General features: G+C 48.5%; 1 protein-coding gene across 1 annotated transcript in view; it reads right to left on the bottom strand.

Moving 5' to 3' along the window:
* The window catches only part of LMF1 (lipase maturation factor 1), a 578,735-nt gene that overhangs the window by 528,464 nt on the left and 22,526 nt on the right, over positions 1-27,745 (bottom strand). The window contains exon 2 of the mRNA XM_063934869.1: positions 15,954-16,263. Within this exon, the coding sequence (XP_063790939.1) occupies positions 15,954-16,263 (310 nt within the window). The remainder of the gene's footprint in view (positions 1-15,953; positions 16,264-27,745) is intronic.

The raw sequence follows: 27,745 nt of genomic DNA on the forward strand, positions 1-27,745 counted from the left end.
TTTTCCCCCAATAACGGTTATACAGTATGTCACCTGCTATATTTCTTTGAGCCTGGCAAATGATAGTCGTCTTGTATGTACTACATATCACTTTCTATTAAGCTATGTTTCATATGTATTGTATTTGCCAATTACATAACCTGTTATGACGCATAAGTTTAAAAAAAAAAAAAAAAAACATAAAAAAAATGATTACAATTCTCTGCTGTGGTTATGACCTGTTATTAGCGACACTATCATTTTGGCATCGCTATAGTTGGGTAAAAATGAGTCCAAGCTTTGGTGCTGAAATTCCCAATCGTCAGTACATTACCAAGACCACACTCCGAGTCCTAACATTGGACCTCATTCAGCTTAAGCTGCAGTTCTGCGATTGTAGCAGAAGTGCTACTGCATAGAAACGCATAGCGAGAGCCGCCCAGCAAGTTCAAAAAGCCACCCTGCACATAAGCCGACCACCGATGAGTTCGCACCGGGCACCATGCTTTAAGTCGCCGCAATCGCAGCTGTCGTCAGCTGCACGGCCCAAAAACAGCCATGACACGCCTGGGTTTTTCCGGCCACTCCCCATAAAAACCATGTGCACGCCCATGAACGCCCGCAGCCTGTCAATCAACCTGCAATCGCATCCCGGCAAGATGCGATGACCGCAGAATCATAGATGGCGGGCCGCACATGCGCAATGCATCTGCAGCGCATACTGACGATAATGGCCGATCTGCGATTTTGCAATTGAAGCTGAATAAGGCCCACTACTCCGGCTATACATGCCAGCAGTAGAGATTGTCTGGTTAAGTTTGCTTTAAAATGGTCTATGCTAGATTCTCTTCAGTGGAGTGCCGAAGCCAGCATGCGCTTAGTGTTGGGGTACACAGATGCGTCCTCGTATACCTTGCGCCTCAATATGTCACGCAGTTCGAGATGCCTGGCTTGACTGAGCCGACAAATCCCGTGCACCTCCACTAACGTTGGTAGTCTTTTTTGCCAAAAATATGTCATATTCGCACCGCAATGCTGCTAGGACACACAAGGCGACTGTCCTGATTAATTTGATATATGACACTTGTATATTGTGTGCGAGTCTGTAAATCAAGCAGAATAGAACTTGTATTTGGGGAAAAAAAAGCTGCGGCTGCTACATTGTAGCACTCCGCGTACAGATTCAGAAACTCAGTCACACACAGATATACTGTACTGTACACGTATCATATCACATTAATCAGAACAGTCTCCTCGTGCATGCTAGCCGCATTGCATTGCGAATAAGACGCATTTTCGGCAAAACACGACCTGGCGTGCCGAGAGGGGCTCTTTTGTGTGACTGCAGCAAAGATGTATTAGGACACATCTGTAGGTCAGCAAATGTCAGAGGTACTGTACAGTATCTCATCCTCTCGCTTGTAGGGGACAGGTGGAGCAGAGAAAGCGGCTTCACTCCCCAGGATACACTGTGGAGCAACCAGACAAGCTGTGGTCCAGCAAGTTATACAAGTGTCTTTTGGCAGCAGAAGGTCGGGCAGCAGTTTGGAAGAGAACCACAATATTGGAGCTAGAAGGTTATAAAATAAGCCAATGTTATTCTTTTACTCTATTAATACTGTGCTGCTGCCTTCCCTGGGTTATTTTACAAAAAAGAACAAGAATATGCTTTTAGCAGAGACTGGCTTGCCTCTTTAAAGTCTGCGTCACTACCCCCATCACCAGGAAATGTAAAAAGTCTAAAGATACATTTATTTGAGTGCAATTATCCGAACAAGAGTCTAATAAGCATATACTGTTATTGGGCACAGCAGACTTGGGCGCCGGTACCTACTGTAATAATTTTTCAGGTACGGATGCACTTCTGTGAAGACTCAAACATAACAAGAGCACAAAAACAACTTTAAAACGAAAAACATGGTTTTGTCAGGTCTAGCACCTGGTTCTAGGAGCCGACTGAGTAAAAACACAGACTGCCACATACCCAATACTGTGCCAGGACGGCTTCCTCCAGTGCCTACTTACAATTAACAAGAACATCTTGACTATATAAAAGTTCAGTAAAATATGCTCTAAAAAATAAGTTTATAAGCCCTGTAAGTCTAATACATTTTGGGGTCGATTCAAAATTGAAGGCAAAGCAGTAAGAAAGGAGTTACTTTGCACTATGGCAAAACCACGTTTCACTGCGGGAGGGGCAGATATAAAATGTGCAAAGAGATATATATTTGGGAGGGGCATGTCCTAGCTCAGTCTAAATTGCAGGGTAAAAATAAAGCTACATGTAAAAGCAGCCAGTATTTAATAAGATGTGCGGGTTCTTATTGGCTCTCAGATGTCACATGTTTTGGATACCAAATAAGAAAAATCCAAATAAATCTTAACTCGCGTTAATTTTGGCGTTACGAACAGAGTCAATTTGAACCTGCACATGTCTAGTATTTACAATATATAACAAATGATGGAATACCAGAGATGTGCTCAAAATAAGCGGCTCTAACAAGAAGTTTTCCAAAAGGGTGTCACCACACCCAATTCGAAACAAATAATGTAGCAAAAAAGATATGGAAAATATACTCGTATGAGCGCTCCTAATATAATAGGGTGGTATACATTCCTTGTATGTTGTATAATAGTGTCCTTGATCTCTCAATTCTTCTTCTTATCCAACCGAAGTTTCAAAGAGGGACTCCCAATTTCATTGCCTTACTCACTTAAAAAGGAGAGATGTAAGCATTGAAAGGTATCTTTACATATACTTTCACACACAGAAATGTGTACCACACTCGCGGATCAGAATAATGGTAGAACTCCTATCTGGATTTCTTTTACCACCTCCCATAAGCTTCAAATTGGCACAATAATAAACCTCAGAAAATCCAAGTCATCCAATAGAAAGGTATACGCCAGTTCATATAGTCGTAGATAAAAAGGTTTATTGATCACAAAAAACCCCATAGTTGAGGTAAGTAGACACCAAAAGATTAACAATAAAAAAATACTTTAAAAATTAAAAAAATCAGGAACCAGAGAAAATAGTCAACAAATGACCATGGAAGGGTTAGTCCGGAAGTGGTGGAGTATTACCTTAGGTTGTTGATCATAAAATCCAATGTCACAGTGCCCAGTCTGTCAACGCGTTTCGGCTCTCAGGAACCTTTGTCAAGACATGTGGGCACTGCGAAAGCCCCTGCTATTTAAATGGGATATGACCAATCAAAAACTACAGGAAGTGACATCGTGAATTGATATTCATTGTATACATTCCAAAGTTGTAAATACTGTACAAAATAGTAAGCAAAATCATAAAACAGAAAATTATAAAATAGATATATTTTATCCTTAATTACATGAATAATAATAATGGACTTTGCTGTATTTATCTCAATTGAAACACGATATAGGAAATGTGTTTCCGGAGCGGAAGCCGGAAGTGTGTCCATTTTTGTGTGTGACTAGATACTTCAGGGGAACAAACTACATTTCTAAATGTAGTTTTTAATCTGCAGCATACAATGAGCATAAACGCCAGCTTGCCCCCAATATAAGTGGAACTATTGGTGGCCTACAGCCGCCAGCCAAAGATATTCCAGCAGCGCCGCATGCGTTCCGTTGCAGCAGTTCTACAGTCCCGGCCGGCGCTCCCCTAAGAAGTGACACATACGCGTCAAATCACTTACCAGAAACTCTTACAGCGTCGCCGCTGCGTTCCACGGACCCGGTTAGTGCACCCCCCGAAGGTGACGCTTGCGTGTCAAGCACCATGTGTTCAACCGACCCGGAAGTGTAGTCAAACAGAGCCCTGTAGTTATAATGGAATCTTGATAACATCCTAATTTTGTAAAAATACAATTAATAAACATTATGTTAATCCTTCCAATACATTACAAAAATCTTAAAACTTTAACATTACAATTTTAGTATTGTAACGTTAAAGTTTTAAGATTTTTGTAATGTAAGAGTTTCCACCACTTTACCTGTTTGGGGGTCCGGACTAACTCTTCCATGGTCATTTGTTGGATTTTTTTTTCTGTTTCCTGATTTTTTTAATGTATTTTTTATTGTTAATCTTTTGGTGTCTACTTACCTCAACTATGGGGGTTTTTGTGATTAATAAACCTTTTTATCTACGACCATATGAACTGGCGTATACCTTTCTATTGGATGACTTGGATTTTCTGAGGTTTAGTATTGTGCTAATTTGAAGCTTATGGGAGAAACCATCTCGGACGGTGGTAAAAGAAATCCAGATAGGAGTTCTACCATTATTCTGATCCGCGAGTGTGGTACACATTTCTAAGTGTGAAAGTATATGTAAAGATATCTTTCAATGCTTACATCTCTCCTTTTTAAGTGAGTAAGGCAATGAAATTGGGAGTCCCTCTTTGAAACTTCGGTTGGATAAGAAGATTTGGGAGATCAAGGACACCATTATACAACATACAAGGAATGTATACCACCCTACTAGGAATGTTCATACGAGTATATTTTCCATGTCTAGTATTTAAACTGCTTCCATTGCAACATGGGGCCTAATTCAGACCTGATCGCAGCAGCAGAATTGTTATCTAGTGGGCAAAACCATGTGCAGTGCAGGTGGGGCAGATGTAATGTTCAGAGAGAGTTAGGTTTGGGTGGGGTGTGTTTAAACTGAAATCTAAATAGCAGTGTAAAAAAAAAAAAAGCAGCCAGTATTTACCCTGCACAGAAACAATATAACCCACCCAAATCTAACTCTCTCTGCACATGTTATATCTGCCCCACCTGCAGTGCACATGGTTTTGCCATTAGAGAACAATTTTGCTGCTGCGATCAGGTCTGAATTAGGCCATGGGGTTGTCCCTTTATGTTGCACTAGACTCTTTCCCCAGTTATGTACAAATCATGTCACACAGACAGGTGAGGGTGCTAACGACAGATTAATAAATTCTAAACTCCACAAGGTATTAAAAAAAAAGAAAAAAAAGGAAGAAAAATGAAGTAGATGAATTATCCCATGATACACTATGCATTGCCAAGATCCCCAGCCCATTTCTCCAGGGCACCATAAGGAACTGGTGCCTGATTTGGTTATCTCTGCAAGTGGCCACTGGCCAGTGGTTTCACTGTGGAAACTGGCTTTCAGATCAAGGGACCTGAATGTCAAGCAGTGTTTTCTAATTCAGCTTGTTCCCTTTGTGGAGTGGGGGAGGGGGTGTTATACTGAATCTGATGTATTAAAGTGCCCAGAATACTAAATAATGTGAACCATCCACTAAATTTCAACTACAATTTACATTATAAGCAGCTTATAAAGGAAGTCAGGTCACTCAGCAGCTGAACCCCATTGTCTACCTCGGCAGGGGCCAACCCGTGGCTCTCGAGCCGCATGCAGCTCCCGTCGCCCGCCACTCCTGACAGTCTGCACCCAGATCCGCCTTTACCGCAGGGCTGCAGGGACAGGAGAGGAGGCGGGAGCGCGATGCCGGTATTTCAGCACAGCCACGCTACCTGACCAGTCTGACCTCCTGCTAGTGCTGCGATTAGTGGGAAATAGCCCATACAGGTGAGGTGGCTAGCTACCAGTGAGGGGGGAGAGTGGGGAAGGATGCTGAGAGACACAGACACAGAGTGAATGGGGAGCAGGCAGAGAGGCACAAAGAGAAGGGGGAGCAGCAGAGAGACACAAGGAAAAGGTGGAGCAGCCAGAGAGGCACAGAGTGAAGGGGGAGCAGGCAGAGAGGCACAGAGTGAAGGGGGAGCAGGCAGAAAGGCACAGAGTGAAGGGGGAGCAGGCTGAGGGGCTCAGAGTGAAGGGGGAGCAGGCTGAGGGGCTCAGAGTGAAGGGGGAGCAGGCTGAGGGGCTCAGAGTGAAGGGGGAGCAGGCTGAGGGGCTCAGAGTGAAGGGGGAGCAGGCTGAGGGGCTCAGAGTGAAGGGGGAGCAGGCTGAGAGACACAGAGTGAAGGGGGAGCAGGCTGAGGGGCTCAGAGTGAATGGGGAGCAGGCTGAGGGGCTCAGAGTGAAGGGGGAGCAGGCTGAGAGGCTCAGAGTGAAGGGGGAGCAGGCTGAGAGGCACAGAGTGAAAAGGGAGCAGGCTGAGAGGCAGAGAGTGAAGGGGGAGCAGGCTGAGTGGCAGTGAGTGAAGGGGGAGCAGGCTGAGTGGCAGAGAGTGAAGGGGAAGCAGGCTGAGTAGCAGAGAGTTAAGGGGGAGCAGGCTGAGAGACACAGAGTGAAGGGGGAGCAGGCTGAGAGGCTCAGAGTGAAGGGGGAGCAGGCTGAGTGGCACAGAGTGAAGGGGGAGCAGGCTGAGAGACAAAGAGTTAAAGTGGACAGGCTGAGAGGCACAGAATTAAAGGGGGCAGATAGAGGCTCAGAGTGAATGGGGAGCAGGCTGAGAGGCTCAGAGTGAAGGGGGAGCAGGCTGAGAGGCACAGAGTGAAGGGGGAGCAGGCTGAGAGGCACAGAGAGAAGGGGGAGCAGGCTGAGAGGCACAGAGAGAAGGGGGAGCAGGCAGAGAGGCACAAAGAGAAGGGGGAGCAGCAGAGAGACACAGGGAAAAGGTGGAGCAGGCAGAGAGGCACAGAGTGAAGGGGGAGCAGGCAGAAAGGCACAGAGTGAATGGGGAGCAGGCTGAGGGGCTCAGAGTGAATGGGGAGCAGGCTGAGGGTCTCAGAGTGAATGGGGAGCAGGCTGAGGGGCTCAGAGTGAATGGGGAGCAGGCTGAGAGGCTCAGAGTGAAGGGGGAGCAGGCTGAGAGGCACAGAGTGAAGGGGGAGCAGGCTGAGAGGCACAGAGTGAAGGGGGAGCAGGCTGAGAGGCACAGAGTGAAGGGGGAGCAGGCTGAGAGGCACAGAGTGAAGGGGGAGCAGGCTGAGAGGCACAGAGTGAAGGGGGAGCAGGCTGAGAGGCTCAGAGTGAAGGGGGAGCAGGCTGAGAGAGACAGAGTGAAGGGGGAGCAGGCTGAGAGGCACAGAGTGAAGGGGGAGCAGGCTGAGAGGCACAGAGTGAAGGGGGAGCAGGCTGAAAGACAGAGTGAAGGGGAGCAGGCTGAGAGGCACAGAGTGAAGGGGGATCAGGCTGAGTGGCAGAGAGTAAAAGGGGAGCAGGCTGAGTGGCACAGAGTGAAGGGGGAGCAGGCTGAGTGGCACAGAGTGAAGGGGGAGCAGGCTGAGAGACAAAGAGTTAAAGTGGACAGGCTGCGAGGCACAGAATTAAAGGGGGCAGATAGAGGCTCAGAGTGAATGGGGAGCAGGCTGAGAGGCTCAGAGTGAAGGGGGAGCAGGCTGAGAGGCACAGAGTGAAGGGGGAGCAGGCTGAGAGGCACAGAGTGAAGGGGTAGCAGGCTGAGAGGCACAGAGTGAAGGGGGAGCAGGCTGAGTGGCACAGAGTGAATGGGGAGCAGGCTGAGAGGCACAGAGTGAATGGGGAGCAGGCTGAGAGGCACAGAGTGAATGGGGAGCAGGCTGAGAGGCACAGAGAGAAGGGACAGCAGGCAGAAAGGAACAGAGTGAAGGGGAGCAGGCAGAAAGGAACAGAGTGAAGGGGCAGCAGGCAGAAAGGAACAGAGTGAAGGGGAGCAGGCAGAAAGGAACAGAGTGAAGGGGGAGCAGGCAGAGAGGCACAGAGTGAAGGGGGAGCAGGCAGAAAGGAACAGAGTGAAGGGGGAGCAGGCAGAAAGGAACAGAGTGAAGGGGGAGCAGGCAGAGAGTCACAGAGTGAAGGGGGTGCAGGCAGAAAGGAACAGAGTGATTGGGGGAGCAGGCAGAAAGTAACAGTGAAGGGGGTGCAGGCAAAGAGGCACAGAGTGAAGGGGGAGCAGGCAGAAAGGCACAGAGTGAAGGGGGAGCAGGCTGAGAGGCACAGAGTGAAGGGGGAGCAGGCTGAGAGGCACAGAGAGAAGGGGGAGCAGGCTGAGAGGCACAGAGAGAAGGGGGAGCAGGCAGAAAGGAACAGAGTGAAGGGGGAGCAGACAGAGAGGCACAGAGTGAAGGGGGAGCAGGCAGAAAGGCACAGAGTGAAGGGGGAGCAGGCAGAAAGGCACAGAGTGAAGGGGGAGCAGGCAGAAAGGCACAGAGTGAAGGGGGAGCAGGCAGAAAGGAACAGAGTGAAGGGGGAGCAGGCAGAAAGGCACAGAGTGAAGGGGGAGCAGGCAGAAAGGCAAAGAGTGAAGGGGGAGCAGGCTGAAGGGCTCAGAGTGAATGGGGAGCAGGCTGAGAGGCTCAGAGTGAAGGGGGAGCAGGCTGAGAGGCTCAGAGTGAAGGGGGAGCAGGCTGAGAGGCACAGAGTGAATGTGGAGCAGGCTGAGAGGCACAGAGTGAAGGGGGAGCAGGCTGAGAGGCTCAGAGTGAAGGGGGAGCAGGCTGAGAGGCACAGAGTGAAGGGGGAGCAGGCTGAGAGGCACAGAGTGAAGGGGGAGCAGGCTGAGAGGCACAGAGTGAAGGGGGAGCAGGCTGAGAGGCACAGAGTGAAGGGGGAGCAGGCTGAGAGGCACAGAGTGAAGGGGGAGCAGGCTGAGAGGCACAAAGTGAAGGGGGAGCAGGCTGAGTGGGGAGTGGTACCCCTCAGGTCTGGTGTGACTGGGATGCCTTGGGGCAGCACGCCATATTATTTATTTAGCACTTATGTAACACTTCTATTTTTCACTAATATTACTCTTGAGTATTTTATTAACACCCTTATTTCTGTAGCACTTTCTAACCCATAGCTTCTGCTTCTTTCTTAACACATATTAACACTTAAGTATTTCAATGGTGTGCTGCCCTAGGGTGGTCGGGCCTGAGCCGACTTTGTGGGGTCCAAGCCCTGGACTTATGCTTAGTTAGGGACCTCCAGTAATAGAGCAGCCGTGAAGTGGCCTGGAGGCTTATCATATCTTTTGCAAAACATATGTAACGAAAGAGCTCTACATTTTCTATTATTACATAGTATATAGTTCTTCTTACTAACAGCCAGCAGAGTGCGTGGGAAAAATACCCTTTGTTTTTCTTATCTAGAGTAACCCCCTCCCGCAGCACCTGAGGATTGTTACCAGCTTGATTAGAGCAGTTTGCCACCATTTATGGAGTGGCAGAGAGTGAATGGGGAGCAGGCTGAGAGACACAGAGTGAAGGGGGAGCAGGCTGAGAGACACAGAGTGAAGGGGGAGCAGGCTGAGTGGCACAGAGTGAAGGGGGAGCAGGCTGAGTGGCACAGAGTGAAGGGGGAGCAGGCTGAGAGACAAAGAGTTAAAGTGGACAGGCTGAGAGGCACAGAATTAAAGGGGGCAGATAGAGGCTCAGAGTGAATGGGGAGCCGGCTGAGAGGCACAGAGTGAAGGGGGAGCAGGCTGAGAGGCACAGAGTGAAGGGGGAGCAGGCTGAAAGACAGAGTGAAGGGGAGCAGGCTGAGAGGCACAGAGTGAAGGGGGATCAGGCTGAGTGGCAGAGAGTAAAAGGGGAGCAGGCTGAGAGACACAGAGTGAAGGGGGAGCAGGCTGAGAGACACAGAGTGAAGGAGCTGAGAGACACAGAGTGAAGAGGGAGCAGGCTGAGAGGCACAGAGTGAAGGGGGAGCAGGCTGAGTGGCACAGAGTGAAGGGGGAGCAGGCTGAGTGGCACAGAGTGAAGGGGGAGCAGGCTGAGAGACAAAGTTAAAGTGGACAGGCTGAGAGGCACAGAATTAAAGGGGGCAGATAGAGGCTCAGAGTGAATGGGGAGCAGGCTGAGAGGCTCAGAGTGAAGGGGGAGCAGGCTGAGAGGCACAGAGTGAATGGGGAGCAGGCTGAGTGGCACAGAGTGAATGGGGAGTAGGCTGAGTGGCACAGAGTGAATGGGGAGCAGGCTGAAAGACAGAGTGAAGGGGGAGCAGGCCGAGAGGCACAGAGTGAAGGGGAGCAGGCCGAGAGGCACAGAGTGAAGGGGAGCAGGCCGAGAGGCACAGAGTGAAGGGGAGCAGGCCGAGAGGCACAGAGTGAAGGGGAGAAGGCTGAGAGGCAGAAAGTGAAGGGGGAGCAGGCTGAGTGGCAGAGAGTGAAGGGGGAGCAGGCTGAGTGGCAGAGAGTGAAGGGGGAGCAGGCTGAGAGACACAGAGTGAAGGGGGAGCAGGCTGAGAGGCACAGAGTGAAGGGGGAGCAGGCTGAGAGGCACATAGTGAAGGGGGAGCAGGTGAGTGGTACAGAGTGAAGGGGGAGCAGGCTGAGTGGCACAGAGTGAAGGGGGAGCAGGCTGAGAGACAGAGTTAAAGTGGACAGGCTGAGAGGCACAGAATTAAAGGGGGCAGATAGAGGCTCAGAGTGAATGGGGAGCAGGCTGAGAGGCTCAGAGTGAAGGGGGAGCAGGCTGAGAGGCTCAGAGTGAAGGGGGAGCAGGCTGAGAGGCTCAGAGTGAAGGGGGAGCAGGCTGGGAGGCACAGAGTGAATGGGCAGCAGGCTGGGAGGCACAGAGTGAATGGGCAGCAGGCTGGGAGGCACAGAGTGAATGGGGAGCAGGCTGAAAGACAGAGTGAAGGGGGAGCAGGCTGAAAGACAGAGTGAAGGGGGAGCAGGCTGAGAGGCACAGAGTGAAGGGGGAGCAGGCTGAGTGGCACAGAGTGAATGGGGAGCAGGCTGAGAGACACAGAGTGAAGGGGAAGCAGGCTGAGAGGCACAGAGTGAAGGGGAAGCAGGCTGAGAGGCTCAGAGTGAAGGGGGAGCAGACTGAGAGGCACAGAGTGAAGGTGGGTGCACAAAAATGGGAGCTTGGCCTTGTGCCAGTTAGGCCACACCCCATTTTTGCGTGTGGCTGCGTCGCACGCATGATATCGGCTCTTCAACTTTACTGCAACTATTTTTGGGCTCTTTGCTTCTGACTGGTTGGCCACCCCTGGTCTAACCGATATGTGGCTAATCCACTCCAATGTCCTTTTGGAGAGTGTTGCCCGAAGAACGTCAGGGAAGGAGCGACCGTCCTGGAGAATAAGCTGTAGTCAAGCGAGGGGCCAGGAGAGACTCTTCTATATAAGCAGAAGAGTGCTGAAACTGGAAACCGCCCAATAAAAGTGAAAAACATTAATCGAGGTACAGTATATTTAAGATCTGTAACTGCACATTTTTCCCTTCACTCCTCAGTGAATCGCAGATGTTCCCACTCAGTGTAGGCTGTAATTCCCCTTATAGCGCACTGTATATGGTGGGCACTCCAATTCTGTAAAGTGGGGCACAATAATAGGAACACTAATACTATAACAAGATAAGTACTGCAAGTTACAGCTTTCAATGACATAATTGGAGACTGTCAGGGGCACAGGGGAGTCCTATGCCTAAGACTACTGTATATTCCCTTCCTGAATGCCAGGCGTGCTCCTGCGTGCAGGAGTCAGACTCAGCAGTCATCACGGTTAGCTCCTGATGAGGTGTACAAGCGTGATAACGTTCCCGTAGATCTTTATTGGGAACCATGTTGGGTTTTTTTTTCAGACTGTACAGATGGAACCTGGAACAATGGTAAGTGGGCAGGGAATGTGGTTAATAAACTCCAGTTTGTAAGGCACATGGCAGACCCTGAAATCTGGAAGCGTTGGAAAGGACTGTTACTATGGAAATGTTGGAGATTATTTGCTTCTTGCTCCAATATAGATTTCCTTTAATCGGGACTCATGAGGTTGTCGAGTTAAGAACGCACCCTTTGGCTGCTAAAGTAACGGAGCTGGCACTGGATCACCGGCTGTCAGGGAAGGAAGGTGGTGAAGGAGGGGGGGTTGATTCTAGCTTTGAAAATGATCCCCTTCTCCCTCCAGTGACACAGGAAGTTTCCCCAAAGCGTCTTCCTTTACAGGAAGGATGGCCCCCTATGAGCCCTGTACATTGACTTTAAAAGCCTCAGAAATAATCTGCTTCCCCTTTTGTTTTCTATCTCCAGTCTGTGCAAAACAAGGATAAAACAAAGGCGGCTCTGTGTGCCGGGCCAAGGAGAAGTGACACATAAAAGGGGGTAGAAGCTGGCAATTAATCCAGTACGTGACCCCGTGTCTTCAGTCTCTTTTCTGTGTTAGATATGTGCGTACTCGGTAATTGTGGATGCATTTTATATTATATTACACACATATATCTCTCTCTATGTAGCAGTGGCAGCTCTTTTGTGGAACGAAACAATATTCAATCCAGTAATGAAAGTACTCCCATTGCGGAGATCATTTCGAAGCATGCCTGCGGAAAACAGCAGCGATTGATATTGAATAACAATCTGTATACTGCTGATGCTTTCTATGTTGTGATTATCGCCCAGGAGCGTAATAAGGCAGCTCCCATTCATGCGAGATACTTCACTGCCGGTGCACACGTGTCCTACTATCTAATTAAGCGGATATTCCTTATCATGCCGCTGTGTTTGGCAGGAGACCAGGGACAAGTAATGCGATGTATAAATGCAGGTTGTCCTGTACGGCAGCCAAGCCACAGGACAGAGGGAAATACCATAGTGCTTTGCAACTGCGCTTTAGGACATTCCAGGGTCTGTCGCTGGTGAAGGCACCCTCTAATTGGAAGCCAGTAAAGGAAGAGAACAGCGGCCATGCGTCATCTGGACGCAGTAACAGACGCTTATTGTACGACTGCACATGATATTGAGGTGGATCTGTGAATACGTTTTTCCATACTGCCTCACTTAGAACCAATGTCCCAAGGTTACAGTTAAGGATGACCTCCACGCTGACCCTAAATGATACAGTAGGAAATGCTTGCGTGCCCAGTCTCCAGGACCGCTGCCATCATTCATATAAGAGCCCCACATTTGTGTCAAGGCCACCGATTGGATGGATACCGCAGCAACCAATCCCTGCTCTCAAAACAATGAAGAGCTGTAGTGACGAGCATTCAGAATACTCCCGCCTCACTCTTTAATGTAGGGTCAGGCTTCATCAGCTCTCTGAAGTGTGGTCTGGCTTTCAGATGCATCATCCACCTCCATGTACCACTGCGATGTACGACATGGGTTAAATTCACTTATTACGTTCTCTCTGAAACTTTTTCCTCTTTTAGCAATAGAACTCAGAGGCCATCAGCACTGGTTTGCAGCCCTTGGCCAATGACTGTGCTTTTATCATTCATTCGGATGCTATGAGGATGGAGTCGTTCTCACTTGGGGTGAGCCAGAATTTCCCAATTTTCTGTGTGCTCCCTCTTTTGTAACAGTCAGATATAATATTATGGGGATAAGTCCCTAACAAAGCTCAAAGTTATCCGTAGCCACCGGTCCCATTGTCTAACTTGCAGCAATTCATTCCTGCACATTTCTACTTTGATAAATAACCCAGTACGACACTGCAGCTGACCCTGATGATGTATCCTCAAAGCTACAGAAAATGAGAGAAGGGCACTGAGACGTGTCCCACCTGGGAGCGGCCGGGCGTGCACTGGTAGAAGTAATAACAATATGAAACCTGGTTTGGAAGCAAGTGGGACTAGGGAGGTGCGGGTCGGCTAAGTTCTCTGCAAGGGGAGTGGTGCTATTCTTACATAAGAAAGGAGGGCTCTCTGTGCTGGGATATCCTGATAATACAGCCCATCACGGAGCAGTCTGTTACAGTGTATGAACAATAATAATGTGCTCTCCTCACCGGTGACCCGTTGAGAGTGTGTAATGAAAGGCGCAATCATGCACCAGTGAGCCCCAGCAATGAGAAGATTTCAATTGGGTTTCCAGCTAAGAAAAAAGAAGAAGAAAAGAATGTAATTTCCTGTTTGATGCATGTCACAATATGCCCGGGCACAGGCACAGGTTGGGAACTGGCAGAGAGGTGCTGCAGAGTGCAAGCTGGCTATACCTGCGGACCTCAGCTGGCCTCTGCAGCAGTAATAGTAGATTCTGAAGTGTGGGATCCAGAGGAAGTAAAGGGATCCTGCAGGGGGGAGCAACTGTGAAGGTCTGCAGACCTCAGCTGTGCAGGACTCAAATTTAGCACAATACATGATCTATTCCCCTACATTAAAATTACTGCACCATTGGCGCACCCTAAGTACCACTTGCTGCACCCAAAGTATCAAGCGATTCAGTGGGACCTCAAGTGCTGGACGACTAGCGGGACAGATGAACTGAAAGTTCTGAATGCAACACTGAGCGTCAACAAGTCCCCCCTGCTGTTCTTGCCTGAGCTATTGTGGAAATACACCTTCCAGGATGCAAGGTCTGCCACTGACTCAAAGGGTACAGATGTGTCCCCATACACCTAGAATATGTACGCCATGCCGCCAGAGGACCCGTGCGACTCTACTAGCAAAAGGCATCTTTTTCAGCAGTCTGTATACGAAGCACAAGGGAACTTGCCATGGGGAATATAAACGCGGACGCTGATTGTAGTGTGTGCAGATTCAGGCTCGTTAACACACAGATGTACAAGTGTCGCATATCAACACATTTTTGGGGCAAAAAAAAAAAGACAGCCGACACTAGTAGAATTGCACAAGACTGGCGCGCTGAGAGGGGCTGTTTGGCGCAATGCAGCAATCGTTTATGAGCACACATCTGTACGTTGGTGCGCGTGGAATCACAAACAGAATGACCGGATTACAGACATGAGAATTTCCCATTTGTTAGACTGGCTCAGGAAGAAAGATTTATATTTCATCAGCTAGTAGTGAACCAGGATTTGGGAAGTGTTTTATTCTATTACACTTCATTTGAAAGGGTCTATTTAATATCTATTTAAAAAGTTGGCAACTTTAGGTCATGTGCACAAGAAACTGAAAATGACTTTCTGGCACCGCCCCATACTTTCTAGGAGGAAATAACATTAACATTAAAAGTGAATAAAGGAGAACTAACCCCAAAATGACATTTGTTATACGTGGAACTCAAAAAAGTAGAATGTATGGTTCAGTCTATGGAATTCTGTAATTTCAGGTGTATTGTTTTGCACTCTAATACAAATGCTTTGAGATACAGTAAGGTCCAATAGTTGGTCTGAAGACTCTTCAGAACACTGCAGTTACCTACAAACCACGGCAGCAGCCATATTGTTGTGTTGAACCAACATTTTGACTGAATGGGTAAGATGCAACGGGGGTGGCCCCTAGAGAACGGATACTCACAGGGCATCACTGAAGTCTTTGGTTAGTGAACAGATATATATCCGATCTTCCTGAGAAATGGCTACAGTGGGCTTAAATTAAGTAGATACAGACAGAAAAAGGATAGCATGACAACTTTCAGCATGTTAACATGATAAACTGAGCCAAACTTTTTGGCCTATGGTGTTGGGAGTTAAGCGGGTGGGACATCAGTGAAAGACTAATGGGCCCTACACATATGGCGATGTGCCGCCGAGGTGCCCGACGGCCGATACGGCCGACGGGCGACCCGGCGGCGGGGGGGCAGTGACGGGGGGAGTGAAGTTTCTTCACTCCCCCCGTCACCCGGCTCCATAGACGTGCAGGCAAATATGGACGAGATCGTCCATATTGGCCTGCATGCACAGCCGACGGGGGACCAGCGATGAACGAGCGCGGGGCCGCGAATCGTTCATCGCTGGAGCCTCCACACTGAAAGATATGAACGAGTTCTCGTTCATTTATGAACGAGATCGTTCATATCTTTCAAAAAATCGGCATGTGTGTAGGGCCTATAAGGGGTCTATTCATGTAGCAGTGAAAAGTGTGGAGATGTGAGCCAGTGGAGAAGTTGCCCATGGCAACCAATCAACTGCTACGTACAACTGTATAGTATGCAAACTATAAATGTTACTTCAGTGCTGATTGGTTGCCAAGGACAACTTCTCCACTGGCTCACTTCTCCATGAATAGACCCCTGAACATTGCTAACTAGACTGATGAGCATACTGGTCAGGTTGATTTGCATGCCTGAGTCAACCTTGCTGGCGCCTTAACTGTGTGAACAATAAGGAGTAATGGACTTGTTCTGTGTGAAGAAATCGTGGTCTTGGCAGGAGGTCCACTCACTGCTTTCCGGATGGAGGAGAAAGCAACTTGCAGCAACCATAAAGAGGACACAGAATCAAAAGCCACCAAGGTTTACTGATAACTTACCATATCTGTCCCACGCTGACTAACGAGTGGTAGAGAATCCAGAGAGTGGCCATCAGGATCATGTTGGCGCATCCCGATAACATGATGTAACCAGAAATCACAAGACCAACGAGAGCAATGTTGTCCAAATGAATATCCACGTGAGACCAGTCTAGAAGCCACAGGAGTGTGGGCGCGTGGCTGATGGCATCCATGCCGACTTTGCCTCCAAAGTACCGTTTGATATTCTCTAGGTGCAGCTTGCATGGCAGTAAACCCCGGTCCCCGATCAGCTGCTTGTTCTGATGAAAAGCCACAAGGAACGCCACAACTAGAAGAGAAGCACAAACACAAGTAACTGGAAAATGAACACAATGTCTATGTCAAGGTTCTAGACACTACTGTTGTAATCTGGGTTCGATCATGCATCCCACTCATTTCCCTAGTGGAGGCTCAGGCAATGATGACGCGTTTCACTGCAAACTGCATCATCATAGCTGCTCGATGATGCAAAACGCAACATTACTGTACAGTTGGTGGACGTGCCATGTTAATTCGAACTACATCATCAAGGCCTGCCCCTTGCTGCACAGTGGCCCACTTGTTCTTTGGATCTACGACCTGGGATCTCCCAGAGGTTAGGTCCAAAAAGTAGATAAATATGAAGTAGGCCTACTGGCATCACTGGAGGTTGCTTATGGCAGGTCCAAAATGGACCGTCTACACACTTGCCCACTCTCTCCTCAGAATTTCCAGAAGACTAGGCAACCTTGCCATATCCCTCCACTTCTCTGGAGAGGTGTGCGGGTTCGAAAACGCATTTCGCTATGAACTGCGTCACTGAGGTCCCGCCTCCAGCAACATAATACAGGCAGGGAATTGTGGGAAACCATTGCAGAGGACAGGGCCACAATTATGCCACACACACACACACCTCGTCCACCGGAACCATTCTTCAGTCTGCCTTACAATCGTTGGCACGTATGACAATATATTGAAAAGCAGGCAGGCAATGTGGTAGAAGGCACATCCCGACAAATTTGCTGATAATCAGAACTGAGAAATAACATAAAACCATTTCTGGCATGCCCCTGCACTAGGCACAATTAAGAGGTTACAGTCCTTTTAAGTGAAACTAAAATAATTCTCCCTTCCATACAACACCTCAGAATCTCTTACTTTTTTCAGGTTTCATTCCATTAAGTTTCCTGGCTTTGTGAAAGTGTTACTACAGGTGAAAAAATATCAGTGTGAATGCCTGTGTGGGGGGGGGGGGGGGGGGAGAGTTACAGATGGCTGTTCCACATGGAAAGAAAGAAAGTGTGTCCCTTGGGGCCTTTATCACATGCAGCCCGTGTGGGCACAAACATCGCTCTCATCCTGAAAATAACAGCACAAGGTAGGGGAGTTTGTTTCAGGTCTGGCATGAGCAAATAATAAAATATCCCAGCACCTCCCACTCCTAATAAATTCATTTTCATTGCAGCAGACTAACATTATCTTTCCCTGTAAATTCAGCCCACCGAGGCCAAACGGAAGCTCTCTCCCTGCACAGTCTGTCTGAGGGATTAATTACAGCACGTAACCCTGGAACCGACGCTCTGCGAGAGAAGCCTGTCATCTCTTCGGCATTAGCTCAGTTTTGGGGAATTTTTATTTCTACCTGTTAGCCGGCTCGCTGCTTGTACCACTAATGGAACAGAGATACCGCCATAGATTAAAAACTAGTATACGGTCGAGTCACATTATTATGTCCAGCTTCTAGATTAGACGTCGGCAGCGCGTAGCCCATGAAGCACGTCAGGTGTCGTGCGCTGGCTTGCTGGGTATATAAGGTGTGTGATAGGCCGTCTGCACACATATCACTCGATGCCGTCATGGGTAAAAGGGGCGATTTATCCGAGTTGCAAAAACGGATGATTATCAGCTTTCGGGCCAAGGGTGGCAGTATATCTGACACAGCGCAGTTTGTAAACCGTTCGTGTGCTGCTGCGGTGAAGGTGTATCGTGACTGGACAAATGGCACAAATGACACTGACAGGGAAACTGCAGAGCACCACGTGTCATTGATGTGATAGGGGAACGTCTGCTACGAAGGTGCGTGAGGGCCGACGCGCTACGGTGGAGCAGCTCACCATCAAAATGAACCTGGGGGCTACCAGACGTGTGTCTAAAACGACAATTCATTCATCGAACCCTGCTGCATATTGGGCTCCAATGCAGTTACTCTGGCTATTAACTGGTGGTCATAATAATGTGACTCGACGATCTATATCGTCAGTGCATCATTAAAAGGGCGAATAATGTCGTCAGATAGAGAAATTGCAACTTGTAGAAATATGCAAGAATATAAAACCTAATGCAGAGAGGCGGACGGAGGTAACGGGTCCTCTGTATGGTAACAGTAGATTTCCAGGAAACCGGCCTCTCTGCTACATAGGGGAGGCCTACCTGGGGACGGACGAGGTCTACAAGGATGCAGAACAAAGCAGTTTTATGTGCGGTCATCTCCAAAATGTAAGAGTGAAGAAAAGATTACTTTACAAAACCTCTGTCACCAAAATATTCTTATGCAAAACACAGAATACTGTATCCCTTTTGCTCAAACATACATCTTAGTTGCAATGCAATGTGACCGCTTCATGCGACTGCACCAATTAATTTTTAATATAACGCATCTGGGTGCATCGGATTTTGAATCTGTACACTAAGGGATCTATTTACTAAGCCTTGGATGGAGATAAAGGGGATAATTCAGACCTGATCGCAGCAGCAAATTTGTTAGCAGTTGGGCAAAACCATGTGCACTGCAGGTGGGGCTGATGTAACATGTGCAGAGAGAGTTAGATTTGGGTGGGGTGTGTTAAAAACCGAAATCTAAATTGCAGTGTAAAAATAAAGCAGCCAGTATTTACCCTGCACAGGAACAATATAACCCACCCAAATCTAACTCTCTCTGCACATGTTATATCTGCCTCCCCTGCAGTGCACATGGTTTTGCCCAACTGCTAACAAATTTGCTGCTACGATCAGGTCTGAATTACCCCCAAGTGCACGGAGATAAAGTACCAGCCAACGAGCTCCTAACGGCCATTTTTCAAACCCAGTCTATGACATGGTAGTTAGGAGCTGATTGGTTAGTACTTTATCTCCATCTTTACTAAGCCACAAGGCTTAGTAAATTGACCCCTAAGTGCCGATGCAGCGACCACTTTTTTTATTTCTCATGGCAAGTTCCGCTGTGCTGCATCTGTCACATTGTACATATACAGAATGTGTCCTCATACATTTTTGCTGCAATCATGCCAAACAGCCCTTATTGGCACACAGGAAGCGTGAGGATCTTCTAGCGATGGGCGTCTTTTTGCTGAAAATTCATCTTAGTCGCAACGCAATGTAGCTGGGACGCACGAGCAGACTGTGCTGATTAATGTGATATACGACACCTGTATATCTGTGTGCAACTGAGTTTCTGACTCTACACAAAGAGCTACAATGTAGCAGATACAGCTTTTTTTCAATAAAAGTTCTGTTCTGCTCCGTACACTGGGCCTAATTCAGACCCGATCGCTCGCTAGCTATTGTTTGCAGCACTGCGAACAGATAGTCGCCGCCTATAGGGGAGTGTATTTTTGCTTTGCAAGTGTGTGATCGCATGTGCAGCCGAGCCCTACAAAAAAGTTTTTTTTATAGTTTCTGAGTAACCCAGAACTTACTCAGCCTCTGCGATCACTTCAGCCTGTCAGGTCCCAGAATTGACGTCAGACACCCGCCCTGCAAACGCTTGGACACCCCTGTGTTTTTCCAACCACTCCCAGAAAACGGTCAGCTGCCACCCATAAACGCCCTCTTCCTGTCAATCTCCTTGCGATCGGCTGTGCGAATGGATTCTTTGGAAAACCCATCGCACTGCAACGATCCGCTTTGCACCCGTACGACGCACCTGCGCGTTGCGGTGCATGCGCAGTTCTGAACTGATCACAGCGAAAAATCCTAGCGTGCGATCAGGTCTGAATGACCCCCACAGACTCAGTCACACACAGATATAAAGATGTCATATATCAATTACTCAGCACAGTCTCCCTGTGCGTCCTCGTCCCACTGCGTTGCGACTAAGACACATTTTTGGCAAAACAAAATGCCAACATTAGCCGAGTTGCGCGGAACCTGACGGATCACTCACGCCAAGCATCTCCCACTGCATGGTGTATTGAGGCTAGATGTATGAGGGCGAATCTGTATAACACCAATTCTGTGTGGTTAAAGTCGCAGTACAGCGTTTCTGGTACAGACTGACTGGTGTTTCGCTGCCTCTGTGGTGGGAATAAGACCAAAAACTTTTTAATAAGTCACCACATTACACCGCTCACTCGCATACTTCATACATTTTTTGATGATTAAAAGGCTAATAAAAAAGATAAAGTAATTTCTTTCTAAGAGTAGAAGTGACACATATATACACTATAGCGTTGTAACTATATATTACACACTCAGTGATATTTGCTGTGTTACACAGAAGTGGACAGGGCGTTTCTTATTCTAGGTCTACCACCCGCCTGCATTTATTACATGGGTTTTATTAATGTTATTAGTTCTAGTAAAATGCGTGCAAGCCATTGTTCTTGGTATCGCCACACTCACGGTCATATTCCATTGCGGCTGTGGCACACGGTTCTATTCTTTATGTTTCTCACGGATGAGCGTATGACAAAACGCTAGTCCCATATGCTGGTCCCTAAGGCATATCACACGACAGTAACATATTCTTGTCAAACGCTAGCAACAAACACATGAGAAACGCTAGTCACAGAGGCACGACAAGCGCCATTAGCAAACGCATGTGAAAAGCTACTACAAAAAGGGTGCCAAGCGCTAGTCCGAAACGCATAACAAGTCCTAGCGACATCTGCATACTAAGTACCAAACACGTCAAACGATAGTTACAGACGCGTGTGATTAACAAATGCATGTGAAACGCTAGTCCCAAACTCATGTCACATGCTATGATCTTTTATTTAGGAAGGCGCCGCAAGGGTTCCCCAGCGCCATAGTGAGAACACTAACAAGAAAACCAATAACAGACAGTACATAAATTCACAAAGATTCATAAAGACAGAGTACAGTTGGCCTCTTTATGTAGAGAAGATAGAGAGAGTGTGAGTGGGCCGTGATTTATACAGAGTATCATACGGGATCGGTATATCCCGTCGCACGGGGCGCAGATTGTCAGTACACCAACATCTCTAGTGGTAGAATGCTGGCAGGGGGGGCAACTGCAACGCAGCCCCTTGCGGGCTCAGTGGCGAGCTACACTCTCCACAGGTTCTATTCTCCCTCTGTGGGAGTCGCGGACACTCAGAGGGGGAAATCACCTACCTAGCCAGTATACCAACGGTTATGGTGCCCCCGTCGAGATCTCAACGTCGGTATAGTGACAGCTGGGATCCCGCTGAGCGGTATGCTAACCACATACCTATCATACAACTACACACGTGTCCATTTTCCCATATATGCCTTGAGACCAGGCTTCCCCCACCCCAAGCATTGCATGGATGTTTTCATCTATTTTACCAGCCGCGAAAGTGGTAGAACCCAGTGGAAACAGTCATCCACATACATCTATGCATCAGACCCATAAGTAGGAAAATTTGTGAGGCAGCGGAGAGATCTGGGTGGGAACGAGAGACTGGGCCTTAAAAGGGGGAGACTTGGAAGGCTTGTAAGATAAATGCCACACACACACAGAACACTAATCATGAGAGGAATATGAAGACCCCCGACAGGATCTACATTTTACTCTCCAGCGTCTTCTCGTTACTGCATTCTTAATGATGAACATGCGTGCTGACCAAAATATAATTTGACACAGTTATTTCGATACATTCGGAAGAGCTGCGTGAAACCACAACCAATTAGAGGATCGGGAGAGCTGATTTCTAAGACAGAAATTATATATTTCATGAACTTATTTCTAAATCCTTCGCCCAGACTGATTAAAACATTTGTTTGGTCTCATTTGTGCTCCATTATAAGAGCGTCCCTTGCAAACACTGCACAGGAAGATCCAGATTTCCCACCAGGAATGAGGTGCAACCGAAACAGAACCACAGGAACCGCCTCCATACTCCTGGATGCTTGTCTCTTAAATGAAGCTGCTATTTGACATTACAATATAGGAAAGACTGCATTACTGAGCCGAATTCTATACATGACATAACTGAAGTGTTTATACGGACAGGTTAATTCTACCCTAAGCTGAGGTGTAAGTGAGGGGAGCAGTCCTGGACTGCAGGATGTATCAGGGGATAGGCTACCTGCTGCGGAGGAAATGCATGCAAGTAATTTTGGGCCCGATTCAGACCTGATCGCTGGGCTGCAAACTTTGCTATTCTGCATTCGGATAGTCGCCGCCTCCAGGGGGAGTGTAAATTCGCTGTGCAGGTGTGCGATCCCATGTGTACGCTGAGCTGCAAAAATTCACTGTGTGCAGTCTGCACGCAGCCCAGGACTTACTCCTACAGTGCGATGAGAACAGGCTGATCTGGGCCGGAGCGGACGTCAGACACCCTCCCTGAAAACACTTGGGAACGCCTGCATTTTTCTGGACACTCCCAATAAACTGTCAGTTACCACCCACAAACTGTTTCCTCCTGTCAATGACTTTGCGAACGCCCGTGCTATCGGATTTTTCGCATCATCCAGTCACTGACCGGCGATGACCTTTGATGTTGTCCGACGCGCGTCCGCATTGCGGTGCATACACATGAGCAGTTACTACCTGATCACCCGAGCGATCGGGTCTGAATCACCTCCATGGTTTGGGGAAGTAGATGTTCAAATACCATACAACAAATATTCCAATATTCTTACTCAGTCTGGACGTCGGGACCTTTCTGCCAAGACCAGGAATTCCGTATCCGACGTAACAGACTCTGAGCTTGGGCCGTCAACAAAATGGGGCCCATGTTTTGTAGAATGCTCTTGGTCACCACCCCGGCTCTGTCTCCCAAACGCTGCAACATGACAAACATTCTGTGGGAACAGTGATCATGCAGGACCTGTTCTGCTCATGTGCGGTTCCCCAAACATTGGATCGGTACATAAACCATTGGGTCCGAAAAAAGTACATTATCCAATTCTATTCCACTTATCACATCGGTTTTGCTATGAATTATCGACAGTTATGTTGTCGACAGTCAGAATGTCAACCACACAATGCCGAAACGGTAGTAATGCGACTTATAGCATGTTAACCGTGCCGGCATAACTTTAAGCATGATGATTTACCAAGCAATACTATGCATCAGGCACAGAATGACTGACAGCTTGGCAGACTCTGCAGTAAACAGGTTTGTGGTTCGGTGGACTCATACACAGTCTCTGTCGCAATATAAAGTAAAACTGGGTACACACCAGGGGCCTAATTCAGACCTGATCGTAGATGTGGTAAATTTAGCATATCTACGATCAATCACACAGACATGCGGGGGGACGCCCAGCACAGGGCTAGCCCGCCCCGCATGTCAGGTCCAACGCCCCGCACAGGTACAAAAGCGTTGCGCTTTTGTACTGAAAGTTGCTCCCCACCAGCGCAGCGCCTGCGTGCTGTCAGGGAGCTATCAGTCGTTGTGAGGGTCGCAGTGGCTGCATGTGACATCACGCAGCCGCCGCGGCCTGCCCCCCGAACGGTCCGGGCATGCCTGCGTTGCCCGGACCGCGCCCCTAAAACAGCGTCCAAACGCCGCCGGCCCTCCCGCCTAGCGACCACCTCTGCCTGTCAATCAGGCAGAGGCGATCACAGGGCTGTGATGGCCGTCTGGCATGCGCCAGCGCACTGCGGCGCATGCACAGTTCAGACCTGATCAGCTGCTGTGCGAAAAACGCACAGCACCGATCAGGTCTGAATTAGGCCCCTTGTTTCGATTCCTGACCCGTTCAGGAGATATCTTAAGAATATGTATGCACCTTTGATCATATTTTAATCGGAAGAAAACAAGAGGCATCTGAAGATCAGGTTTTATGCGCAGTTTAATATTCATCAGATGCGATGCTACAATATCAGACTTAGGTGGTCATTCCGAGTTGATCGCTCGCTAGCTGCTTTTAGCAGCATTGCACACGCTAGGCCGCCGCCCTCTTGGAGTGTATCTTAGCTTAGCAGAATAGCGAACGAAAGATTAGCAGAACTGCTAATAAATAATTCCCTGCAGTTTCTGAGTAGCTCCAGACCTACTCCTAGACTGCGATCACCTCAGTCCGTTTAGTTCCTGGTTTGACGTCACAAACACGCCCTACGTTCGGCCAGCCACTCCCCCGTTTCTCCAGCCACTCCTGCGTTTTTACCAGGCACGCCTGCGTTTTTTAGCACACTCCCTGAAAACAGCCAGTTTCTGCCCAGAAACACCCACTTCCTGTCAATCACACTACGATCACTCGAGCCAGGCAAAAACGTCGCTCGAGCTTGTGTAAATCTACTAAGTTTTGTGTTAATTTACTAAGCACATGCGCGCTGCGTACCATGCGCATGCGCATTTTCCACCTAATCGCTCCGTTGCGAAAATCGGCAACGAGCGAACAACTCGGAATGACCACCTTAGGGGGGTATTCAAATTCCCACAAAAAAAATATTAATTTACTTACCGATAATTCTATTTCTCGTAGTCCGTAGTGGATGCTGGGGACTCCGTCAGGACCATGGGGAATAGCGGCTCCGCAGGAGACAGGGCACAAAATTAAAAGTTTGACCACTAGGTGGTGTGCACTGGCTCCTCCCCCTATGACCCTCCTCCAAGCCTCAGTTAGGATACTGTGCCCGGACGAGCGTACACAATAAGGAAGGATTTTGAATCCCGGGTAAGACTCATACCAGCCACACCAATCACCCTGTACAACTTGTGATCTGAACCCAGTTAACAGCATGATAACAGAGGAGCCTCTGAAACGATGGCTTCCAACAATAATAACCCGATTTTTGTAACAATAACTATGTACAAGTATTGCAGACAATCCGCACTTGGGATGGGCGCCCAGCATCCACTACGGACTACGAGAAATAGAATTATCGGTAAGTAAATTCTTATTTTCTCTGACGTCCTAAGTGGATGCTGGGGACTCCGTCAGGACCATGGGGATTATACCAAAGCTCCCAAACGGGCGGGAGAGTGCGGATGACTCTGCAGCACCGAATGAGAGAACTCCAGGTCCTCCTTAGCCAGGGTATCAATTTTGTAGAATTTTACAAACGTGTTCTCCCCTGACCACGTAGCTGCTCGGCAGAGTTGTAATGCCGAGACCCCTCGGGCAGCCGCCCAAGATGAGCCCACCTTCCTTGTGGAGTGGGCATTTACAGATTTTGGCTGTGGCAGGCCTGCCACAGAATGCGCAAGTTGAATTGTGCTACAAATCCAACGAGCAATCGTCTGCTTAGACGCAGGAGCACCCAGCTTGTTGGGTGCATACAGTATAAACAGCGAGTCAGACTTTCTGACTCCAGCCGTCCTTGAAATATATATTTTTAAGGCTCTGACAACGTCCAACAACTTGGAGTCCTCCAAGCCGCTAGAAGCCGCAGGCACCACAATAGGTTGGTTCAGGTGAAACGCTGATACCACCTTAGGGAGAAACTGAGGACGCGTCCGCAGTTCTGCCCTGTCCGAATGGAAAATCAGATATGGGCTTTTGTACGATAAAGCCGCCAACTCTGACACTCTCCTGGCCGAAGCCAGGGCCAGTAGCATGGTCACTTTCCATGTAAGATATTTCAAATCCACCGATTTAAGTGGCTCAAACCAATGGGATTTGAGGAATTCCAAAACTACATTGAGATCCCACGGTGCCACTGGAGGCACAACCGGGGGCTGTATATGTAGTACTCCTTTGACAAAAGTTTGGACTTCAGGAACTGAAGCCAATTCTTTCTGGAAGAAAATCGACAGGGCCGATATTTGAACCTTAATGGACCCCAATTTGAGGCCCATAGACAATCCTGTTTGCAGGAAATGTAGGAATCGACAGAGTTGAAATTCCTCCGTCGGGGCCCTCCTGGCCTCACACCACGCAACATATTTTCTCCAAATGCGGTGATAATGCTGTGCGGTCACTTCCTTCCTGGCTTTAATCAGGGTAGGAATGACTTCTTCCGGAATGCCTTTTTCCTTCAGGATCCGGCGTTCAACCGCCATGCCGTCAAACGCAGCCGCGGTAAGTCTTGGAATAGACAAGGACCCTGCTGAAGCAGGTCCCTTCTTAGAGGTAGGGGCCACGGATCTTCCGTGAGCATCTCCTGAAGTTCCGGGTACCAAGTCCTTCTTGGCCAATCCGGAGCCACGAGTATCGTTCTTACTCCCCTTTGCCGTATAATTCTAAGTACCTTGGGTATGAGAGGCAGAGGAGGGAACACATACACTGACCGGAACACCCATGGTGTTACCAGTGCGTCCACAGCTATTGCCTGAGGATCTCTTGACCTGGCGCAATACCTGTCCAGTTTTTTGTTGAGGCGTGACGCCATCATGTCCACCATTGGTTTTTCCCAACGGATCGTAAGCATGTGGAAGACTTCTGGATGAAGTCCCCACTCTCCCGGGTGAAGGTCGTGTCTGCTGAGGAAGTCTGCTTCCCAGTTGTCCACTCCCGGAATGAACACTGCTGACAGTGCTATCACATGATTTTCCGCCCAGCGAAGAATCCTCGCAGCTTCTGCCATTGCCCCCCTGCTTCTTGTGCCGCCCTGTCTGTTTACGTGGGCGACTGCCGTAATGTTGTCCGACTGGATTAACACCGGCTGACCCTGAAGCAGAGGTTTTGCCAGGCTTAGAGCATTGTAGATCGCTCTTAGCTCCAGTATATTTATGTGAAGAGACGTCTCCAGGCTTGACCACACGCCCTGGAAGTTTCTTCCCTGTGTGACTGCTCCCCAGCCTCTCAGACTGGCATCTGTGGTCACCAGGACCCAGTCCTGTATTCCGAATCTGCGGCCCTCTAACAGATGAGCACTCTGCAACCACCACAGAAGAGACACCCTTGTCCTCGGAGACAAGGTTATCTGCTGATGCATCTGCAGATGCGATCCGGACCATTTGTCCAGCAGATCCCACTGAAAAATTCGTGCGTGGAATCTGCCGAATGGAATCGCTTCGTAAGAAGCCACCATTTTTCCCAGGACTCTTGTGCAATGATGCACAGACACTTTTCCTGGTTTTAGGAGGTTCCTGACAAGTTCGGATAACTCCCTGGCTTTCTCCTCCGGAAGAAACACCTTTTTTTGAACAGTGTCCAGAATCATCCCTAGGAACAGCAGACGTGTCGTCGGGCTTAGCTGGGATTTTGGAAAATTTAGAATCCACCCGTGCTGTTGCAGCACTACTTGGGTTAGTGCTACACCGGCCTCTAACTGTTCTCTGGATCTTGCCCTTATCAGGAGATCGTCCAAGTAAGGGATAATTAATACGCCTTTTCTTCGAAGAAGAATCATCATTTCGGCCATTACCTTGGTAAAGACCCGGGGTGCCGTGGACAATCCAAACGGCAGCGTCTGAAACTGATAATGACAGTTTTGTACCACGAACCTGAGGTACCCTTGGTGTGAAGGGCAAATTGGGACATGGAGGTAAGCATCCTTGATGTCCAAGGACACCATAAAGTCCCCTTCTTCCAGATTCGCTATCACTGCTCTGAGTGACTCCATCTTGAACTTGAACTTTTGTATGTACATGTTCAAAGCCTTCAGATTTAGAATAGGTCTTACCGAGCCGTCCGGCTTCGGTACCACAAACAGCGTGGAATAATACCCCTTTCCTTGTTGTAGAAGGGGT

The sequence above is a fragment of the Pseudophryne corroboree genome, chromosome 7, assembly GCF_028390025.1.
Source record: "Pseudophryne corroboree isolate aPseCor3 chromosome 7, aPseCor3.hap2, whole genome shotgun sequence".
Classification (NCBI taxonomy): domain Eukaryota; kingdom Metazoa; phylum Chordata; class Amphibia; order Anura; family Myobatrachidae; genus Pseudophryne; species Pseudophryne corroboree.